Source organism: Hetaerina americana, unplaced genomic scaffold (genome assembly GCF_022747635.1).
Source record: "Hetaerina americana unplaced genomic scaffold, ioHetAmer1.1.p SCAF_3, whole genome shotgun sequence".
NCBI lineage: Eukaryota > Metazoa > Arthropoda > Insecta > Odonata > Calopterygidae > Hetaerina > Hetaerina americana.
Genome location: NW_027286874.1, coordinates 11,495,222 through 11,509,884, shown reverse-complemented (window position 1 = coordinate 11,509,884; position 14,663 = coordinate 11,495,222). Strand labels below are relative to the sequence as shown.

General features: G+C 38.0%; 1 protein-coding gene and 3 non-coding genes across 4 annotated transcripts; 2 read left to right on the top strand and 2 right to left on the bottom strand.

Annotated features, from left to right (window-relative positions):
* Positions 1-1,642: 1,642 nt before the first annotated feature.
* TRNAY-GUA (transfer RNA tyrosine (anticodon GUA)) lies at positions 1,643-1,731 on the bottom strand. Its single transcript is given in 2 exon segments — positions 1,643-1,678; positions 1,695-1,731. It is a non-coding gene; the product is annotated as a tRNA-Tyr (tRNA).
* Positions 1,732-5,150: 3,419 nt separating this feature from the next.
* LOC139691080 (tigger transposable element-derived protein 4-like) lies at positions 5,151-5,615 on the top strand. The gene has a single exon (XM_071588823.1). It carries the CDS (start codon positions 5,151-5,153, stop codon positions 5,613-5,615), a length of 465 nt encoding a protein of 154 aa, XP_071444924.1.
* A 3,117-nt stretch (positions 5,616-8,732) lies between these two features.
* On the bottom strand, positions 8,733-8,849 carry LOC139691106 (U5 spliceosomal RNA). Its single transcript, XR_011701566.1, has one exon. It is a non-coding gene; the product is annotated as a U5 spliceosomal RNA (small nuclear RNA).
* Positions 8,850-13,465: 4,616 nt separating this feature from the next.
* On the top strand, positions 13,466-13,581 carry LOC139691105 (U5 spliceosomal RNA). Its single transcript, XR_011701565.1, has one exon. It is a non-coding gene; the product is annotated as a U5 spliceosomal RNA (small nuclear RNA).
* The last annotated feature ends 1,082 nt before the right edge of the window (positions 13,582-14,663 follow it).

The following is a 14,663-nucleotide window of genomic DNA, read 5'->3' as shown; positions in this document are numbered from 1 at the left end:
GCGTGAATCTTGATCTGAAATTTCTCAATTATAACTATATCAGTACTTCATATGTAATTGAGTAGAAGTTCAACTCGTTATTTTGTTGGAGCATGGAAAATTGACATGCATGCGTATCTCATGTCAATGTCATTATTCCGGCAAAAAAATTTCCTTATTATGTAAGTTTTCTCTGAAGAGGATGATACAATTTACAGAGAGATCAGGGATGGAGAAGAATAAGTGGTTTCCACTTCTTAAGATTGTATTTCTTAAATTTATATTTCAGCTAATTTCCCAGTAACTGTTCAACAATTAATTTTCAATCAAAACCATCTCTTGAAATTATAACATCGTAATGTAGCACATGAAGAAAGAATCAAACACTTGGCATTTCCACAGGAAAAAATGTGCCGTCTAGTTTTGCTACTCAGCAGCACCATCTGGACTTAGGAAGTACAGATAATGCTACAGTGTAACGGAACTAGTCAACACAATACATTTTTTCCTGTGGAAATGCCAAGCCTTTGATTCTTTCTTTGTGCATTACAAATGGATATCCATTACGTATTGGCCTCAACTACCTCTCAAAACATAATAATTGTTGAAATTTTTAGGTATACTTTTTAAGCATTCAAAAATTTGACTGAAGACTTTCAAAGGACTTATTAAGTGAAATAGTCCTTGGTATACAGCATTTTGTGCTTTCATATTATTTCATTTTTGGAGAATTAATTAAAGACACTTTTTAACTGATTGTTACATTAGATAGCTCATTGAGTTACTATGAATAAGTATAATACAAGGCATTATTGAAACTACCAGAAGATAGTTTCATTGAACAAGATTACTGACGATAGAAAATACAAGATTTGCCATAGTAGAGAAGGTAGGTTTCAGAAAGAAAGGCTACTTTAAGTAATAGAGATGATGGTGGTTAAAAGTGATGATAATCAACCTAGAGGTATTTGGTTTGAGCTAATGAAAAGTCGGTCTAATCATGTGCTAAGGATGAATGAAGATTTAGTGATGAACAAGTAATTACATTCACCTGGAAGTAACCAGCTCATTTAAAGAAGGTAACAGGAACAGTATTTCAAGTTTTAAGCATCTGACCATTCAGAGATATATAAAAAAAACATTGCTATTAAAAAGTAATTAATAATTCAATAACTATGGGTTCTCCTCATTGACCCTGGGTCAGCTACAACTTGATCCTACCACGTGACATGCAGGTAAATAGGTCATACATAGGAAATTCAGATGCAATGACACTATAAATTTTTCAAAGTGACATAATACTTGGGAAAATCATTAAACATTTCTCTACCCAACATTGGGTACGTGGGTCAAGTGTCTTGATAAATGTGTATTATATCTTGTTCACATATCTCAGATTATATTTATGAAAAAAATATCGAAAGATCTCGTATTTCGGTCACATAATTTCATAAAAGTAGCATCTCAGAGCGAATCTAATTTAGCAAGGAACTTTTCACATAGTTACCAGTTCCCTGGGGCGATAACAGAATGGTGTTAACTTCTCCAATTTGCAAAGTACAAAATTTTGCTCCGGCAAAAAAATGTTTAAATATTTAGGATGATAATAATTAAACTATTCAAGCTTTAAAACTTTCACATCTGAAAATCAAATTAAAAAAATTCCTTCGGGCCGGATTTGAACCAGCGACCTATGGATATCCGTATGTTACCTTCTACAGTCCACCGCTCTACCAACTGAGCTACCGAAGGTTGTGTGAGAGGGAGGATGATTTTTATAATATATAATTGTAGGAATATTTTGTTTACGTATTGTGATTTCCTTGCTGGTTTGTTGTTTTTATTGATAAATTATTTGTTTTGTACGTGGATGTCATGGCGCATGTTTTTATATCCGTGCTTTTTTCGAAACTCGTTCGTCTAGGAGATATCGTTCAGTACGTTTCGATGTTTCTGTCAAGACCTTGCAGGGTCGTGTAGTGTACAGGGTCGTGTTGTTTGTACTTTGGCGGATGGTAATTAACAATTATGCTGCTTGATCTAAAACTGGATGACCAATCAATAATTGAGCGATTGAAACCCTAAGTTTTAAGTGAATATTTGGGGGAAATGTTGGTGTATTCATGCGAGAATCGGCGTATTTGGATCTCTTTACGCATTTACATGCGTGTATGTTACATGGGGGTGTATATAGTAATGTAGGCGGAAGGTACTTTATCAGATTTTAGATGTTGATGATGTCAGTCGCGTTGTCATGAACATAAATACTGATGCCCTACCTACCTAATAGGTTATTTCCTTTTATTGTAAAATTATGAAAAATACTTCTCAAGATTACACCAAGGCTATGTATCAACTTGAGCAGCTTCTTTCTTAACATACTTCTAATAATTTTAGGATATATGCATTATATGCATATAGATATATAAGAGTTAATGAACCATATGGTGTCTTAACTGATGCTTTAAAATGTATTTTCATGTGAACAATATGGTTCAAACTGTACGTGACCACCTACGCATGGAAAACAAACTAAACTTATTCATCATTTTGCCTCCATCTCAAAGACCATTTGATGTCTGTTGAATTTCTGTTCCCTTATGGCGAAATCATTTTTTCAAGCCTTTTTCAGTTTTTTACGATTTCAAAAAAAACTTTAAAGGAAGATAATCATTGCCATTTTGTGTTGCTGCTGTGGATGAATGCTCCACCATGGCTAGGAACTAGCTGAAGTATTCATTAATTTTGAGGATATTCCCCTTCTTATGAGCTTTTAAAAATGAGCGCGATGATGCTGTGCTCTACTCGCTGGTTAGCCAAACCTATCGGATTTGATAGTATGATTAAAATGATCCGAATACAGATACAGTAGATGAGTGCATTGGGTTCTGTGATTCATCATGGTCCATTAACATACATATACATGCACATTTAATGCATGCATTGATCACTGTAATATTTTCTAACCCCTAGGCCTTATTTTATTTCAATTCTTTTGACGTCCTTTGTATCTAGGCATCAAGTAAGCGTGGACCTAAGCTATCCTGAACTACGTCATATTCTCTTTCTATCGTTAACCTTGCAGGCCTAATGCCTTAACCTTACAGCTCTTCTAAATATTCCTTCCATTTCTCTTGGATTTTTTCTGAATCTTTCTCTTTAATCTTTCCTTATCTTTACAATGTATCCACCAGCATTCCTCTCCCAACCTATTTTTTTCTTGCCTCAGTTTATTACTGAGCTCTTCATACTTCCTCCTGCTGTCTCGGAGTTTATGTTCCTCCATTTTCTTCCCTTGTCTGTCTTTCAGTAATTTATTCTGTAATACATAGTTTCCTTGTCCTTTTCCAATTTACTACTCTTATACTTAACGTTGTGGCTTTAGTTATTCCTTTTCTCATATGTTCACATTTTTCCTCCATACTACACAACCCTCTTTCCTCCTCATTATTTTCTCTTCACCATGCCAATACTCCTTCCTTTTTGATCTGCCTAGTGCTTTTACGTTCAATTTCCTAAAACCATCTTCCCTGTTTCATCTTTTTGAATTGGATGCCACCCTTAATAATTACCATGTTGTGATCTGAGTCCACATATGCTGCTGGAAAAAATTGTGAATTGATCACTGTGTTCCTAAATCTGTGCCTAACCATAATGCAGTGCAAAGGATATCTTCCTGGACCCTGCATCATTTTCCATGAGTATCTTCGCCTTTTTTGGTGTGGTGTACACCAGAAAAGAGCATGGGAGGGCATCACAGGAGTGGATTCCGTACGAGTTTGGAGCATGGCGAAGGGAGTAAATTTCCCCTGCTCTTCCCTCCTCCGTTTCCCCTATTCCTATCCATAAAAACCATAAACACAGTAATGAACCCGAAGGTCGGTTTGGTAGGTGATGGTAGAGTCCACCCAGTACTAAGCCCGACGGCGTGTGAAATTCACACATCAGGGAAGGGGGGGCAGTCCCTTTCCCTGTGCCGATTATGGTTTCCCAGGAAGATCTGGTACCCGAAAAATCACATAGCTTGGGTGGAGCTGCAGGTGCCCAGAGTGCCTTGCCCGGGAATGGAACCCAGACCCTCCGGTCAGCAGTCAAACGCTCTACTATTCGTATAATACAATTGTTTCTCCTTGCTCTTTACCGGCGATTTTCAACTAATTTCCTCTAAATCCTACGTATCCCTCCATTCATCCAGTGTGAATCAGCGGTTTCGAACTGACCCAGGATCATCGCAATAGAGTCGATTTGTTTCAGTGTTCTCCCACGGCGCTATCCCACTCCTGGATTATGGGTATCATGAGCCACGCAAGGGTTTACCCTTCAGAAATCCCCGCCCCCATTCGTTCCATTTCATTTCTGCAAACGCCATGTTCTGTATCATTCGTATTCTCTACTCTTCCTGTCTTCATTGCTTGATCAGCCGCCACCCTACATTCAAGATTCCCTCCCAATTTGATGGACGCACTTGATTCGCATGAATTTCCCTCCTGAGGGCGGAGGATGGATTCACTTCTGGAGTAATTTTCTCCGTGACTTTCCACCTCCTCCAGATTACGGGGATTAAATCCTTCCGAATGGAGGCTATATGGGTGGTTTTTCGGAACCCTCTTCCAGCCTTTACGCGGTACAGTCAAATCTCGTCACTATGCCATCTACCTACTATGCCACTCTCGCTATTATGCCACTTTTGCTCGGTCCCGAAAAAATTCAATACAAAATAAATTTACTATGCCACCCCCTACTCTCGCTACTATGCCACTATTGTGTGACTGTTAAAAGGCACGAGTCGTGAAAAAGTCTGTATTTTTGCGCAGTGCTCGATTATTACACTCACGTCCCAAAGGCGAAGCAGCGAACTCAATACGTACGTGCACAACAGTAACATCAATTTTTTAAAAATTCAGCCCATAATATCAGCTCAGAAACGCAAGCGAACCGACTTTCCGCTGAAGGAGAAAAAGAGAATCATTGATGCCGCGAAGAAGGAGCCGAATCAGCCCAAGTTGGCCGGAGAGATTAGCAAGAAATGGGGCGTCGAAGTTAAGAGGGCCACCGTAAAGGACAATCTCAGCGAGAAGGGTGATATCGAGGCTGCTATCAAAGCTGGAGTTCCATCGAAGCGCATGAAGTTGACGTAGGCTCACGACCCGGAGCTTGATTAGGGAGTCCTCATGTGGCTGGAGCAAGCAAGAGGACAGAATCTGCCTCTCAGCGGCGATCTGATAAACGAGAAGGCGATGAAACTGGCCGAGCTGATGCACATCCCAGACTTGATGGCGAGCGACGGTTGGTTGGATAATTTCAAGAAGCGCCACGGCATCACGTTCAAGACAGTGCAGGGTGAAGCTGGAGCGGTGGATTCGCAATCCCTTCTTGAGTGGAAACAACAGGTTCTCCGGCCCTTACTGAGGCAGGTCTCTGCAGACGACGTCTTCAACCTGGGCGAGGCGAACTCGAAGGGGTGGATGACGGCGGAGCTTATCGAGGAGATTCTGCATGCTTGTGACGGACGACTCGGCCAGCAAGGACGCAGAGTGGTGGTCTGTCTCGATAACTTCTCTGGCCACCCTGCTGAGCTCCAGCTGAACAACATTCAACTGGTGTTCTTCCCACCTAACACGACAGCCAATTCGTAATCAAGGGCTGGAGAACCTGTTGTTGCCACTCAAGAAGGGATTGCGAATCCACCGCTCAATGATCAAGGAATCATAAAGAACCTCAATTGCCACTACAAGAAGCTCCTGCTATGCCGCTGGCATGATGCCATGGGCGAGGGAAAGGAGTTCAAGTTCACGTTGCTTGACGCTCTACTAGGCGCCCAGCATGCTTGGGAGCAAGTCGGTAAGTCGACGATCAGGAATTGTTTCGCGAAGACCAAGTTCATCGAAGAGATCCAAACTAAGGCTCAGGATGCAGAGCTGCTCAAGATCTGGGAAGCTTAGCCTACCGAGGAAAAGACACTTTGAACGGGTAGATTGAGCTGTCTGACTTTCTCGAAGCCGAGAAGCACCTCGCGATGTACGGGTCTTTCACGTTGGAGGAGATTGCGGAGCTGGTGGAAAGCGGAGGAAGCCTAGCATGCTTGGAGCACCATTTGAAAGTTCATGTAACAGAGAAGCGGGAAGCCCGGCAAAGCTAGACAAAGAGATGTACTAGATCCACCAAAAGAAGGTGTGCCAGCCGACGATTCTTAAGAGCTTTGGGTTGATGGGTTACTTGAGAAAATAAAGCCATTATTACAAACCCTCGTTACCATGCCACTCTCGCTACTATGCCACTGTTTCTTGGTCCCTACAGGTGGCATAGTAACAAGATTTGACAGTAGAACCCGATTGTGGAATGGCCAGAAAAATGGTTAAACCATTTTTCTGACCATATGTCTTTCTTTGTCCACTAGTGGACTTCTTCCGGTGGATAATGAAAAAATATCTCTTTGTCCGACAGAATAGTTGGCAACATAAACTTCTGTATTTTGAATGGATTGTCAAATTGATGAATTTTGATGCCAAACTTTAAATATAAGAATACGGCCCTTACATTTCAAATACGCCCCTTAGCCTCATCATTAACAGTTTCCTCAATAGATATATTTATTTCCCATAGGGGAGCATAGCTGGGAATGGATTGAAAACTAAGTAACCATATTCACACATATAAAGTACCTGTAGGTACTTCATAAAAGTCATTAGATTAACTCTGAATAAATTTGGAAGGGTATACCTGTATGGTCGGACTGATGTACATCAGCTAATATTTGTATATTAGATCATTAATAAAAATGCCTTCACATGGTTGGCGATTTCGCATGCAGAATGCGCTGGCGCGCCCAATAAGTTATTCAACGCTTTCATAGCATGCATTTCTAAGGCAAGAGATTTTTATTGAAACAGTTCACCAATGACCTTTTTTGTTTGGCCCCTAAAAATTCCCTATCACACACTCATTTCTCTGAACTGAATTGGTAAAATGTTTTTCGTGAGTTTAGTCTTCGTGTGGCTACACAAGCAGCTTTGAAAATACTTTCCGTGTACTTGGGTGGTGGCCATAAGCACCCACTTAAAATAAGCATATTCGGGAAAAAAGCAAGGACAATATGAACCAAATTTTTATACCACCGACATAAAGGAGTGGGACTGTGCAAGGTGAATGTACGATTCCGAATTGTTTCGCTTTCTCAGATTATCTCCTTTTACTTCAAGAAATAATTAGACCTACTAATTATTGAATCATATTTTCTATCCAGAACATTAAGAACTAAGTTCCTTGCGGATTCAGTATTTTAAACCAGAGTAGAGCAGGGAAGGGCTTCACAGTAGTGGACTCCGTACGAGTTTGGAGCGTGGTGAAGGGAGGGAATTTCCCTCATCATAGCAGTGCGATCCTGTATAGAAATATTGGCCTCATTGTGTGTGACATAATTAGCTTAAATAGTGTACATTCTAGTAGTACACTGGGAAAAATGAAGGGCAAATATGAAGTGATGGAAAAACAATTCCGAATAAACGGTCTGTGGTAAAAATTATCTGAAAATTATAGTGTATAAGATATACTACATAACGGTTGGCAAGCACGAACAGGTCTGCTGCATGCATAAGGATGAACGATTGGTGATGGCAAAAGAATTCACGGAAATTTGCGATGCATTTCTATATTACCTACGATCCCTCCTAATATTTTTCTCTTTTTATTTAATAAATTAAGGAATAGTAACATGTTTTTTATTTAAAAACACGGGAATAACATATATTTGTTAATCTAAATATAGTATTACAGGGTGGCATAAGTAAACATAAGGTTATGAGAAAACTTAGATGTGTAGTATGGGAGTATATAACTACAGATAGTAAAACAGTTGTTTATACTGCTTCTCCTAATTCATGGCACCAAATCATCCAAGTCTTGAAGAGTCTACTGGGGACCAAGAATTTGATCAATCATGTACAAATGCATTTGTTCAAATTCTGGAAGATGCTTGGCTAATGAAAATTCCAAAGAAAGGAACCACAGAATCGTTAAGTTCTAGCCTTCTTGGTGCAGCTGCTGCATTCCTCTGCATTTATACATACCTATCACTTGTTTCAATGACCCTTGATTGAATTTAACCTTTCCCAGGGCAGAAGCAGGGTTACTGGTTTTGCCTCGTGTAGATATGTCTCGTACGATTTGCCTTGTACTGTTACCTTTGTCAGACTTATGAAACGTCTTTACTACGTACAATAGTGAATAGCAGAACCCAAGTTATCAGCTTTACTTCCTCTCTGGAGTCTGAAAATTACCTCAATTTGTGTGCTATTCTAAGTCCTTGCCCCATTCATTTTCCTCTTTGGCTCCTTGATCCTATATCCTTTCTGGAAATTTCAGAGACCAAATGTTGTGTTTTGAGCGGTAGAGCACGTGGAACATTTTCTTGTGGTTTGGGTAAAATATAACCCTCAGATTGGCTCAATCGACACTGGACTTCAAATTTGCTGAGGGCATAATCGCTGTTGGTAAGCATCTTACGATTTTCAATAAGAAAGGTAAAAAACTAAATTGTCACTGGTTGTTTTTAATATCACGAATATGGCATATCAGGGAACTGCATTAATGGCAATTTAATTGAATTCCATACAACAAACCCCCCATGCGTGATGGCAAAGTGACCTTCATTTTCGTAATCCAATTATTACTTCAGCCATCCTATTTGATTCCTAATTTTCGAATTCATCGTCACTACTTCTAATCAAAACTATTCCTCGTTTACCAAATATATTTGGCCCAACTGTTGCCAGGCCCAGTCAAAAATTGTTAAGAGACAAAGAAAATTCCTCCCCATGGAAACCTCTAGTAAAAGGTGAAAGGTTTTTTTCGATTGAAGAGAATTTTGTCTTCTCTTTCTAACCAAAATCGACCCAAACCTTCATAAATGTCATAAAGTAACATTACGGAAAGTAATTCTGTTAAGCAATCAATTAATATTCAGAGCCACATTTTCACTAAATGATTTGAATTGTAATTGTACTTGTAAAAGAAATTTTGGAATTTATTTGGAATAATTGTGGATTTTTATTGGTATCTTAGGATACCGATTGGCACCTCAATTGTGTTCCCGTAAGAGTAACAGTTGTGATAGATTAATATTTGGCAGAATATTTTTGATTTTCAGAATAAGCTGTATAATTAGGAATTGGTCTTGTCCTTTTGTGAACTAATCTTATATTGTTTCTGTTCATATCTTCCTAAGATTTAGTTGCAGCACTCTTACCTTTTGCTAACATAGAAGCCTAGGCCCTCGGAGAATTGTGAAGTAAATCTACAATCCCATCTCAGGGATCCCTATGTAAGATCCCTAATGTAGGTATGGACCTACATTTCCTCATGAAATATTTTCTTTAACAATTTTATTCAATAAACATAAAAGTATATGACACACTAACCATGCTCAGTTCTTTTGACAATGGTCTTTTGTAATTCCCCACCCTCCCCCACTTTTCAAGCATCATACCTAGCCTACCAAACTAACCATTAACATTAATCAGTGGCAAAATGAATTTCAAATGAAAACTTCCTTTTTCTTGATGATGATGCTCCAAATGGCAAAAAAACTTTTAAAAAACTTGATCTTTTAAGTCAAAATTTTTTCCACTTTAAGAAGTTCTCTTGTTGAAAGTCCATATTATAAACCAATAACCCTTTTGCTTTTAGCATTTCTGCTCTTCTTTCAGCATTTTTTTGGAATGTGAACATAAACAGGAAAATAGGCAAAATCACTTCCTAATATCACTTGATTGATTATCCAGTGTTCTCTGTGAAATATGTTTGTAATTAGTATGCTTCATTTTATAATGAACAATAAGTAGCACTTTTCTTTTTTAGATGTTTATACAACGACCTGCTCTGAGGTACCACCTGAGGATGTAGTACATCAAAACAGGCCATGGCATGGCAATCTATCTAATAGAAAGTGTATTTTTTTCATTATTGTTCAAATTCAACACCATCATACCTTTAAGTACCCAATGCTTCATTTAGCTAACTACTGCAAATAAAACTTGGAATTACTCAATTGTAGAATCAAAAAAATGAATAACTATTTTCATTGGTATTCTACTGGTTAAGATAGGTTTCTGATGGACACAAGCTACCTTGGCACAATGACAATTCTCTTCTCTTTTTCCAAAAAAAAACAACCAGACATCCAACCTTGCAGTAAGCCTATTTTCAATTCTGCATTCTCCATACACCATTGCTCTCCTATTCCTACCCCTTCCACACATAACATTCTTCCCTCTATTAAAGTATTCAATATCCCATTCCCAATCAAAGTGCTTGGCATCCACCTTTCCTGTCTGCTTTTAATTTCTCCTGACAATCCCCTCTCCTCTCCCACCCTCCCTAGAGCTTTTATGTTTATTTTCCTTTTTCACCTTTTCCATCTTTCTCCATACCCATTTTACCCCATTTTTAATGACAATGGTAACGTGAAATGAAATCAAATGTCATGGACGCAGGGTTTTGAGTACGGTGACCCCAACAATCCCAAAAATTCTTGTCTGACATATTTAAAACACACTACAGATATCACCCTTTAAGCGGCACACTCCACTATACTTTGAATCGTTTGCTTTGTCTTGTGCATTTCCACAAGTAAATAGTTTTGATAAGGTTGTTTTGATGTTAATAAAAGGACACTGTATTTATGTCTAAGAAAAAGGTTGGCAATTTAGTAGCCAACATAGTAAGTGCCTAGCATAATGTACCTAAGAATAGAAAAAAAAGCAGAAGAGCTTTTAATGAGTATTCTTGCTCTCAGACTCAGTGATAGAAGTAGAATAGTAGGTATGTTATGCTAGCCAGAATCTTTGATGCAAGGTCATCAGATTGATTGTCCTGAAATTTCCACAGCTGTTTTAATAGGTATAGGGACCATTACATTCTTTAAGTTATCGGTTTTTTTCTTCTCTCATGTATCTGGCTTCTTATCTATGATATTGCTATATTGTTTTTTGAATTAACTTTGAGGGTTTATAATTGATTCCTGGTGCTTTATTTGCCTTTTACTTAATAGAAGTATCAAATACAGACTCAGCATGGTAGTCCTCATTCCCAAAAAGGACTCTGTCCATTTTTCCCTGACTTTTTGGGTTATTTCATTTTCGAATCTACTGTAGCATATGTGCCCTAATTCAGTCCTTGAGCAGTTGTACTTTCTTTTCTCTCCAATTAGATACAGCACTTCTTCTGTTATCTGGTTTCCTTAGGCCAACAGTTTAATTTTGGAATTTATATCTAATCCATCCTTCAATTCTTTTCACATTTATTCAATCAACCCTGTGTGGTCACCTTTTCTCACTCTCTTTTTCAATTTTCATTGGAAGTCCATCCTTGGCTCAATTTCCATAAATCTGACCAACTCTTATGTAGCCTTCATTTACTTTTTTGGCTTCTTAAATTTCAGATGGCAGTTCATTAGTGGATACTGTCAATGCTGTTTGGGGTAGCTTTTCTCTCATGAAGGTGACGCATATGGAAGATGCCAGGACACTTAATAAGATTTGACATCAACTACATATGCATATAGAATTGATTCAAGAATGAAATGAAGGACTATGAACTGGATTAGTTTACAAAAGGAAAAGACCAATTCTTCTTAATTTACAGCTTGTTATGAAACTCAAAAAATTCTGTCAAATATTAATCTATCCCAACTTTTACTCTTATGGGCACACAATTGAGATGCCAATCGGTATCTTAAGATACCAATAAAAATTCATAAATATTCCAAATAAAATTTCTTTTTGAAGCACAAATACAATTCCTTTAAATATGTAGTTTACTTAATTTCAATCTTTAAAATAAATGCTTACATGAATCATGATATCTCTCATCCTTTCCATTCTAGTTCATGCCTGGTAAGAAATTTTTTTCATATGTATCTGTAGCAGCTGGCTTTTAGATCTCTTCACAGCAGCTCCAAGGCTTCAAGTTACAGGACAGACAAAGTTCCAATTAGTACTGAGGCAATGAAATTACAGACGACAAGTTTACTATTACAACCATTAGGATGAATTTGTCATGGAAGATCCAAAAAAGATCCAAAGCAAATCCTAATTTTACAAATGGAAAAATTAAGAAACTTTTTCAAGTAATATTTATCGAATTTATTAATTTTTTTATCTTTTTCAAAATTTAGAATCTTCGAGAGGTAAGCTCTACTCTTACAGGCTAGAAATATGTTCACACTCCAGAATGCTAGCAATTTATATAACTTAACATAGGGAAACAAATTGATCACTGAAAAGAAAATGAAGCCAATTCAATCACTGACATACTAAAATTTTACTTCTTCCAGCAATTTCAAAAGATGACATCCAAATATTGCAATCAATTTTAAAAGCCAGATATAGTTTCAACACCACAAATCACAATCAAATGCATTTTTAGGAGCACATTCATAATTTTTATCCACTTTCCTACCCAAATAACTCTGATGCTTACTAATCTAACAATGTATTTGTCAGATGATGATGGATGTCCACACCAGTCCCTGTTCTTTCAATTTATGCGCACATAACTAAGCCTTCCACTTCATTCGTGATTGCAAGACTTTTGATGTCATCTTTTGAAATTGCAGGAAGAATTAAACTTTTAGTATGTCAGTGAGCATCGCATTTTACTCACTTTTCCACCGCGTCCATTAAATAATAATTATGCACTTTATAATCAGGCAATAGGTGCCATCCATGCCAATCATTATTACCGAACGAATAATAAATATCTATTTCTGGAGAAGTCCCTGTGTACCAATTAGTCTGTTATTAGGCATATCGCGATTAGCCAATGCCACTTTTGGACCGTATGAAATGGAACATTATCAAAAATATGAAACTAACGGTAACCATTAAAAACTCCGACCACTAAAACTATCACATAGAAGAGTGGTGAGATTCTTACCCCATAAATCGTAATCGCGGTGGGCGGATTTTCACCGTCGGGCGGTATAAAACTCTGCCTGGCTGAGTGAATTTGGACCCAGAGATTGTAAAAGTCCCAAACCACACGAATATCAAATTAATGTAATATCGTGCGACCTCGCTTTAAGTGGGGCTTGCCCTCCCCAGGTTTCCCTCAAGCAACGAACTTCGCGAGATTCATCTCGTCCGCCACTGCCAATGAATCCCATCTGCCTTTCCCTCTCTCTCCGTTATTATATCCCGAGACTGAAAGAATAATACGGAGGTCGTTAATTCTCTTTTTTGCCACAAGATGTAATTTCTAAAGGTTTTAATCTCGTTTATGTATTTAGGCTCTCATAGGCTTAAAATATTATGCATTTTCTCTGATAAACCTAAAATAAAACACGCCACACATTGTATCTTCCAGTATTTATGGAATCATTTAGTGAAAATGTGGCTCTGAATATTAATTGATTGATTAATAGAATTACCTTCCGCGATGTTACTTTGTGACACTTATGAAGGTTTCGGTCGATTTCGGTTAGAAAGAGAAGACAAAATTCTCTTCAATCGAAAAAACCTTTCGCCTTTTACTAGAGGTTTCCGTGGGGAGGAATTTTCTTTGTCTCTGGACAATTTTTGACTGGGCCTAGCAACAGTTGGGCCAAATAAATTTGTAACACTAGGAATAGTTTGATTATGGGTAGTGACGATGAATTCGAAAAATAGGAATCAAATGGGATGGCTGAAGTAATAATTGGATTACGAAAATGAAGGTCACTTTGCCATCACGCATGGGGGGTTTGTTGTATGGAATTCAATTAAGTTGCCATTAATGCAGTTCCCTGATATGCCATTTTCGTGATATTAAAAACAACCAGTAACAATTTAGTTTTTTACCTTTCTTATTGAAAATCGTAAGATGCTTACCAACAGCGATTATGCCCTCAGCAAATTTGAAGTCCAGTGTCGATTGAGCCAATCTGAGGGTTATATTTTACCCAAACCACAAGAAAATGTTCCACGTGCTCTACCGCTCAAAACACAACATTTGGTCTCTGAAATTTCCAGAAAGGATATAGGATCAAGGAGCCAAAGAGGAAAATGAATGGGGCAAGGACTTAGAATAGCACACAAATTGAGGTAATTTTCAGACTCCAGAGAGGAAGTAAAGCTGATAACTTGGGTTCTGCTATTCACTATTGTACGTAGTAAAGACGTTTCATAAGTCTGACAAAGGTAACAGTACAAGGCAAATCGTACGAGACATATCTACACGAGGCAAAACCAGTAACCCTGCTTCTGCCCTGGGAAAGGTTAAATTCAATCAAGGGTCATTGAAACAAGTGATAGGTATGTATAAATGCAGAGGAATGCAGCAGCTGCACCAAGAAGGCTAGAACTTAACGATTCTGTGGTTCCTTTCTTTGGAATTTTCATTAGCCAAGCATCTTCCAGAATTTGAACAAATGCATTTGTACATGATTGATCAAATTCTTGGTCCCCAGTAGACTCTTCTAGACTTGGATGATTTGGTGCATCGAATTAGGAGAAACAGCATAAAGCAAATATTAAACTCTTCACAAAATTTAAAAACTTTCACGGACTAATGGCATACGTAATATGGGTAGAGAGGGAATCCATATTATATGGATTCTTACAGGGGGGAGGGTAAAATTGGAAAGTAGTCTTAGACGTAATTTTAGGACAACCCCGGGTATTGTGAGAAGCAGTGGGACATTGAAGGCA